Source organism: Drosophila serrata, unplaced genomic scaffold, assembly GCF_035046125.1.
Source record: "Drosophila serrata isolate PLE 108 unplaced genomic scaffold, ASM3504612v1 contig_272, whole genome shotgun sequence".
Classification (NCBI taxonomy): domain Eukaryota; kingdom Metazoa; phylum Arthropoda; class Insecta; order Diptera; family Drosophilidae; genus Drosophila; species Drosophila serrata.
Genome location: NW_028257170.1, coordinates 10225286 through 10232893, shown reverse-complemented (window position 1 = coordinate 10232893; position 7608 = coordinate 10225286). Strand labels below are relative to the sequence as shown.

The 7608-nt window shown below is 45.1% G+C and overlaps 4 protein-coding genes across 7 annotated transcripts; 1 reads left to right on the top strand and 3 right to left on the bottom strand.

The window, feature by feature from the left end:
* Positions 1-122: 122 nt before the first annotated feature.
* Positions 123-2120, bottom strand: park (E3 ubiquitin-protein ligase parkin). Its single transcript, XM_020960304.2, has 6 exons — positions 1770-2120; positions 1510-1702; positions 1105-1450; positions 548-992; positions 399-495; positions 123-333 (listed from the first exon to the last, which is right to left on the bottom strand). The coding sequence occupies exons 1-6, from the start codon at positions 2025-2027 to the stop codon at positions 224-226; spliced, it is 1449 nt and encodes a 482-aa protein (XP_020815963.2). The 5' UTR covers positions 2028-2120; the 3' UTR covers positions 123-223.
* Positions 2016-3662, top strand: Targ3 (Terminal ADP-ribose protein glycohydrolase 3). The gene is made up of 3 exons (XM_020960175.2): positions 2016-2766; positions 2821-2995; positions 3054-3662. Exons 1-3 carry the CDS (start codon positions 2645-2647, stop codon positions 3204-3206), a joined length of 450 nt encoding a protein of 149 aa, XP_020815834.1. The 5' UTR covers positions 2016-2644; the 3' UTR covers positions 3207-3662.
* On the bottom strand, positions 3148-4266 carry Targ1 (Terminal ADP-ribose protein glycohydrolase 1). Its single transcript, XM_020960174.2, has 2 exons — positions 3659-4266; positions 3148-3392 (listed from the first exon to the last, which is right to left on the bottom strand). Exons 1-2 carry the CDS (start codon positions 4022-4024, stop codon positions 3237-3239), a joined length of 522 nt encoding a protein of 173 aa, XP_020815833.2. The 5' UTR covers positions 4025-4266; the 3' UTR covers positions 3148-3236.
* On the bottom strand, positions 4143-7534 carry Targ2 (Terminal ADP-ribose protein glycohydrolase 2). 4 transcript variants are annotated; one of them, XM_086833677.1, is made up of 5 exons: positions 6297-7534; positions 5902-6239; positions 5063-5221; positions 4704-5006; positions 4143-4628 (listed from the first exon to the last, which is right to left on the bottom strand). In XM_086833677.1, the coding sequence occupies exons 2-5, from the start codon at positions 6205-6207 to the stop codon at positions 4335-4337; spliced, it is 1062 nt and encodes a 353-aa protein (XP_086689803.1). In that variant the 5' UTR covers positions 6208-6239; positions 6297-7534; the 3' UTR covers positions 4143-4334. The 4 variants fall into 4 exon arrangements, with proteins under 4 accessions (XP_086689803.1, XP_020815832.2, XP_086689804.1 ...); XM_020960173.2 differs by having other exon boundaries at positions 5902-6243; positions 6297-7190; XM_086833678.1 differs by having other exon boundaries at positions 5902-6235; positions 6297-6608.
* Between the last annotated feature and the right edge of the window lie 74 nt (positions 7535-7608).

The following is a 7608-nucleotide window of genomic DNA, read 5'->3' as shown; positions in this document are numbered from 1 at the left end:
AAAGTGTGTGCGCACGCAACGAAGGAACAGAGTGGGGTAGGATGAGCTTCGCGCGTCCTGGCCGGGGGTGGTGCTGTTTCTGCGCCGTGCTGCTATTGATTACATAGACGACAAACAGGGTGTTGCTCAAGCTCAATTCTTTACTACGGACTAAAATTTAAAAGTAGTCAACAGACAAAAAGGCCAATTTGGACGACGAACGAATGATCACAGAAGAAGGACTCTAGCCGAACCAATGGGCACCCATGCAGTCGCGAGTCCACTCTGTCTGGCAGACCCAACACCACTCGAATCCGCAGCCAGCGCGTGTACATACCATGTGCATGCAGCCGCCTGGAAGAAGGAGGGTTAAGTTACGAGCCGTGTCTTGGACTTTCCCCCGCCCCCAAAAAACTTACCATCTCGCTCCGTGGGCGTTCGACATTTCGGACAGGGCTTGGTACTGACTTTGATGGTGACATTGGTGGCCTCCTCCCATCTCGCCTCAGCAGCTCGCTGAGAGACGCGTGTGATTACACAAGTGAGCAATGATATTACGCACACTTACATTTGGGTCCACAGTGTACTCGCAGGAGTTCTGGGCACTGGTCTCCGTCCCCTCTGGCAGGCACTCCCCGATGTGGTAGCCCTGCAGACAGTTGCGGCAGAACACATAACCACATCCGTTCTGGCAGGTCACCTTGCGACAGTCGGGCTCCACCAGTAGGCCCATGCCACAGCCTGGCTGCGGGCAGAGCACTCCACCAGCCTGTAGGACATACTCCTCGGTAGCGAAGCGTTGATACCGCTCATATTCCTCGCGAGTGAGCAGCTTGAAGTGATGGATCTCTTCGATGAACGAGTGCTCGCAGCCAGCGGGACAGGGCAGGGTGTAACCAAAGTCTGGATGCGGCATGAATTGGCGCTCGCCAAGCCGAGAGCGGCAGTAGTGTCGGAAGCACTCGATGCAGGTGACGTGCTGCGAGGCACAGGGAAAGACCAGGACGGTTTCACTGCAAAAGGAGATGAGGATCGGAAATTAGCATTTGGGTTCTTGTTATTTCCTGTCGTTAATTTAACTTATTATTTAAATTGAGTATTATATAATAATCTTTATATAGTCACCTTACATCCGTGCAGGCCAGACAAGGGACATCTTTGATATTGTTTTTGATAAGGTTTAGCGGCGCAGCAAAGTCCTTCTCGCCGCCGGAAACATGCTCCGCACACTTAAAAAAGAACTCGGCAAAGGGCGGATCCCCAGCCTCGTTGTCCACGCAGGCCACCTCTAGACTTTCGCAATGGCCGGGAATGCGACGTGACTTGAGCACATCGTCCCAGCACTCGGGATCGCGGTGGACAGTAAAGGCACCGCCTTTGCAGAGGGAGCAGCGTACCCGCAGCTTGCCGTTGCACAGCTTGTTGCATTGGCTGCAGTGCACGAAGAAGTGGGCCTTGGCACGGACACGTTCTGGCGGAGATTTAGGCATTAGAAGCACGTTCTAAGGCAAAACAACCTGTTGCGTGTACCCTCGTCGGTGATATTCAGTCTCTCCTCGCTCTCGAGCTGCAGATCCAGCAAGGTTTCGTTCAGCGGCTTTGAGGGCTCCTCCGCCAGCGACGGCTCCTCCTCCTCCAGTGTGGCCGACTGGATCTTCTCGCGTCGCACCGGCGGCCGCAACTGGATGGCGTGCAAAACGCTCTGTTGGCCCAAATCGCATTGCTACTGGAAGACCAAGAATTTTAGAATGTTTTTGGGGGCTGACTATGACTACAACGACTAATTCTACCTCTATGGTCGTGGCATCACTAAGCTCCTTGCCTGCAAATATGATCTTCACCTCGTCCGGCTGCAGACCGAGTTGTGGTGCCACCAGTTCCTTAACGTTCTTGATGTCCCATTGGGGCTCCAGGTTCACCGACAGCGTCTTGCCCGTGTTTGTCTTTACGTAAATGCTCAGCGTGTGCGTCAGCGTCTTGCCACCGAATTGCAGAAGTTCCAGCATTTTGCGTACAAAAGTCGCAATAAACTCAAAAATAAAACTCATTTGGCCAAAAGTCCGTCAGTGTGCCCGCCAGTGCTGCCAGTTTAGCTTACTTCAAGATATATCTGGTATATTTGAAAATGCAACAGCTTCTGAAATAGCTAGCTTATAGCCGAAAAAAGCTTATTGTATTATATTCATCTAGCTTATTGTGTTGTATATTATGTAATTCATATTACTTGTTTTTTTTTAGGTAATATAAATATACAATTTGAATTTAAGGACATGTTTTATTTACACCTATATTACTTTTTAAAAAGCTTTTAACTTAAAACAACTATAATAATGGTTTTCCGTCAACTCTGTCTCCCTCAAAGTTAAGTGGCGCGAAAATATGAAAAAAAAACGGTAGGCGGATATTCTGACTTATTTAATTATTAGCATTAGCATAAAGTTGTTTTCGTTTATAAATATATTTCCAGCCTTCTTATATACTTTTATACATTTTTTTTAATACCTATTATAAAGTAAAAAAATACAAAAAACATCGAGTTATCGAGCTTACATTATCGATAGTAGTATCGGCCTTTTTTCATCTCTAAAAGACACCGCAAACGCGCACAATTGAAAAAGTTGATTCCTTTGTGAAAATAATTGAATTTGCGTGGAAGAAGATAGAAATGCCAGGTTTTGTTTACAGAGAGCAGAACGGCGACCTATTTAGCGCCAAGAGCGACTTTTCTTTGTGCCACTGCGTAGCAGCAGACTTGCGCATGGGCAAAGGCATAGCGGTGAAGTTTCGGTAAGGAATCGGAACGGTTCTCGTTAGAATTTAGGTAATCTATCCTTCTTTTAGCAACAAATTTGGGCAGCTTCTGACTTTGCAAAGGCAAAAGGTCCAGCCCGGGGGAGTGGCTATCCTCCAAGACCAGCAGCGCTTTGTGTACTACCTGGTGACCAAGAAAACCAGCTGGGGCAAGCCGACCTATGAGCTCCTCTACAGCTCCTTGCACGCTATGCGCCAGCACATGGTAAGTGGAAAGCTTTTCAGTCCGACACCACATCTATATTAAATTAAAATGATCCCAGATCTCCCACAACGTACCCAAATTAGCCATGCCCCGCATTGGATGCGGCCTGGACGGACTCAACTGGGCCAAAGTCAAGGAAATGATTTGCCAGATTTTCGAGTCGGATGCCGTGGAACTAGTTGTGTTTAATTATGCAGAAATTCGAAAATAAGAGGACACAAATGAATCTATGTAACTCGAGTTATTGACCCTGTGGCGGCACAAAGTTGTACACTACAATCTCCAGCTCCTCGTGGCCAAAGACGTACTCCAGCAATTTGCTGACTTTGTCCCACTCCAGGCCATCGATGCCGCAGCCAATCTTCGGAATGGCCAGCTTATCCACTTCGTTTTCGCGCTATAATAAAGATGAAATCATCAATTGGAATGTGATTTTAAAATTAAAAAAGTTAAGAATACCCATAATTATCATAAGACAATAAATAGCATTTAACAGTTTTCTAAGATGTGAGCGATAAATTAATGAATTATCTATTCTATTCTATTTGAATTTGAATTTTGTTTAACATAACTAATACAAGAACCTATTAAATCTTTGTACACGCATAAATGCTATCGTTGCCTGAAATTGTAAAAAAAATAAAATTCTAGACATATATTTACCATATGTTCGCGCATCTGCTCTAGGGATGCCTGTAGAGAGTCGTAGGTGGGCTTGCCCCAGCTTTGCGGCTTAGTCACCAGATAGTAGATGTAACGTTTATCATCCTTGAGCACCGCCACCTCTCCACTGGCCGCATTCTGGGCCCGGAGCTCGTCCACTTTGCCATAGATCTTCTTGAACTGCACAGCGATTCCTGCTCCCATTGCAAGATCAGCGCCCACGCAATGTGCCAACGAATGGGTCTTGGGTGCGGAGAATAGGTCCCCGTCCACCTCTCTAATCTTGTAACTCGCCTCGGTGGCCATGCCGGTCACAAAACCCTTTCGAAATGCCTCGCGTAATTCTAAAAGTTTGGAAGAATACATATTGGTTTTAAAGTTACTAGTTAATGATAATGACGGCTTTGGCGAAGTTTATATATAATTATAAATATCTGTAGATTATATTAAATTATTTCTAAGTTATCAGTAGAAAGTCAGGTCATTGGTTAATCCCTCTCTAAGGGGTGTATTTCGTTTATTAATGTACATAAAGTATAAATACCCAAAAAATATACAATTTACGTGCCATGGAAGCTCTTAAGTGTAGTGTTCTTATCGACTATATAAGTATTTGGTGCATTCGGTGCCACAAGTCCCAAGAAAACCATTTCAATTGCAGCAATCTTCTGCTGCTCTATACAAGTCGCCATCGCTCCATTTGGAATGGGGTCTTTTCGCGATGAAGCGAGTTCCTCGATCCGCTGACGGATCTCGTGGGTAAATGGATGGTCTTCATGTGCCGACAGGTCGGACACACCACATTCAGCGTGTCTTTGGAAATTTGTGGGGGAGTGTAAAAGAAAGCGATGATATCAACGTTGTCCTCGGCGAACACAAGGTCCAGCAGACTGCGCACGCGCAACCAGTCCAGGCGATCGATGCCGCATCCGAGTCGGGGAATAGCCAGTTTGGTTACTCCGTGCTCCCTCTGAAATGAGTATAAGATTCGGTAAATATGTATAAAACTATCTCCGATTTTCTATACGAAAAAATCCCTTATTACCATGTGCTCGCGCATGGCCAGCAGTGCGTAATAGAGAGCCGTGTAGGTGCACTTCTCGTGACTGCGCTCCTTGGTCACCAGGTTGTAGATGTACCGTCCGCCCTGCTCCAGGACTGCCACGTTTCCGGTGTGCCGATTCTGGCGCTTCAGGTCATCTACATGACCGAATTTGCAGCGGAACTGCAGGTTGAGCCCTGCACACATGGCAAAGTCCGCACTGACAGAGTGCACCAGAGCGTAGTTCTCTGGTGCACTAAAAAGATTGCCCCTGGCCTCAGTAATCTGGCATTTGGGCGCAGCCAGCTGTGGATAATATGGTTGTAATCAATTGGCTTTCTTAGGTATTTGGGATGACTCACCTCCTTGGACAGATCCTCGTGCTCGCAGATGAGGATCTCAATGGGGTACTCGCTCTGTGAGAAGGTCTGCTGCATCAGACGCTTCACTTGCCTCCACTCGAGACCGTCTTTGCCGCAGCAGATCCGGGGCATGGCCACTTTGGTGATCTCGTGGTTGCGCTGGAAATATGAAACAGTAGGCATTTGGTACATTAAACTTAAAAAAAAACCTTTGGAGAAAATATTAGGAAAGTAAGAAAGTTTCTTGAAACATTTAGTGTTCTTTGAAAATTAATCCATGGAGTATACATACATATATTTGATTCACTCAATTTGTCAGCTTGAATATGAATCATATTTCCAATTAATAATAAAATAACTGCAACTCTATAAAAGCGAATTTTAATTTTGGCCATAAGAAACTGAGTTTACTTTCTCCTATGCAAATGAATGGCCACCAAAAAATGTCGGATAAAGTTTTTTTGTAAAAGGAAATTGCAAAACAAACTTGGTTGCCATCGAGAAATTTACTGCATGTTTCTGTTAAAATAAGTTAGATACATTTATATATGTATCTGTTACACTTTCCACCGATGACAAATGCAACATTTTTCAATTAAAGTGCTTAACAATTTGATCACAAAAAGGGGCGAATCTTCCACAAATATTTACTGTATCTCGATGTACAAATAAATTAACTGTAAATTGACGAAGCCAGAGACGCGGCACAAACCAGTTTTCGAAGCGTCGACGTGCGGTTACTCTTTTGGAAGGGAAATGTCACTTGTCTCTTGTCGCTTTTCGGGGGAAAACCCACCCCACTCTCCCAAGCCCACTCCCGGTCTGAAGCTTTTACTTACCATGTGTTCGCGCATACAGATCAGCGCCGCCTGGACATCGTCGTAGGTGCTGGTTTCGTAGAGATTCGATTTGGTGACCAGGTAGTAAATGAAGCGCGAGTTATGCTCCAGCACGGCGCAGTTGCCCCGGCTGACCCTCCTCTGTCGCAGCTCATCCACATCCCCGTAGATGAGGCCGAACTGCCAGGCCAGGGTACCCCGCAGCGCCATAAAGGACGACTCCACGGCATGGGCCAGGGCGTGGGTTTGGGGCGCCTGGAATATGTCCAGCTTGGACTCCACAATCTTCACGTTCGCCGCAGCCATGGCTCACTGTGTCTGGCTTGCTGGCTCGCTGGCTGGCTGCAATTAAGCGGAAATTATTCTCAATGCCAAAAATGATTTTTCGTACTTACGTGCACGCAGCGGAAACTTTCACGTCGAGGTCGAAACTCGCGATAAAAACTTTTTCGGCTTTGGAATCAGAGTCGGAACGGAATGGTTTTGACTTTGGTTTGGTTTGAGTTTTGGACTGCACAGAAACCAGAATGAAAACAAAGCAATTAGCAGAGGGACCGGGGGATTCCGAACAGTTAGCGGCTAGTTGGGAGCTTGTTTATTTTGGCGATTCGCCGTTTTCCCACTCCCAATTCTGTCAATTCGGTCGACGATTATTGATGGAGATGACGGAGAACGACTGCCTCGGCCGGCGGTCTGCAGCGGAATGCGCATGGGGACGCGGAGCGAAAGCCCAGCGAGAATCTTCGAGCCCCAGTGACAACATTTCGCCCAGAGGCGTCGCCACAGGGAGCACCGAAATAAAGCAATGATCGTGCAGAGGAAGAAATGTATCTTTTATATTTGTAATATGTAAAGCGAGAATGGATAATAAGTTCTAGAAAAAGTTATAGTTGGTTTATAAAAATGTCTATGGATTTGAAATAAGTTAAGCTCTTGGGACCAATTTCCAATGATTTTGAATCTGCAGCGATGTCATTTCAGCATATAAATTTAATATTGAAGAGAAAGTGGTATTATTTTAATAATTCTTCATTTAAAAAGAATTAAATTCTTAAAATATTTGCTCATTTTCAGTAATTAAAGCAAATACGTATGCAAATATCAACATTTCAGTATTTCTCTCTGTGTAATAGCCACCACCATGCATGACGATCCACTGAGTCAGCCATCAGCCCGTAATGATGATGATGATGGCGGTGATGATGACATACATGTGCTAGTAAGTGTTAGCTGATATCGCTTTGTTTGTTTGTTTTCTGCCTTCAGCGACAAGTCGACTGGCATAGCCCAAAATCGTCGTCAAAGGCTGCCTGTAACTGCCAATTAAGAACTTGCGCAGGCTTTTGATAGCGCTCTATAGATTAATTACGATCGAATGGGTTGGGAGCACCTGTACCCGTGTACCTGTGCGTGGGTCGCTGTCAAAGGTAATCGGCAGCTGCCCATGTGCTAATAGGGGCAGTCAACCGACTAGCGACATTATTTGTTTGCATGTATAAATATAAATATGACTTAAATTATTCGTTAATTGAAAGTCAGGTTAAATAACCAAACACCGTGCAAATAACCATATTGAGTGAGTAGTTGTTTTCTAAAACAAACAAAACAGGCAACAGCAACAGCGACAGATTCGATTTTGTATGAGATTAACCAAATTTGTTTCTTCTTAATAAATGTATTCATTATATTTTTTTTTTTTCATCTATA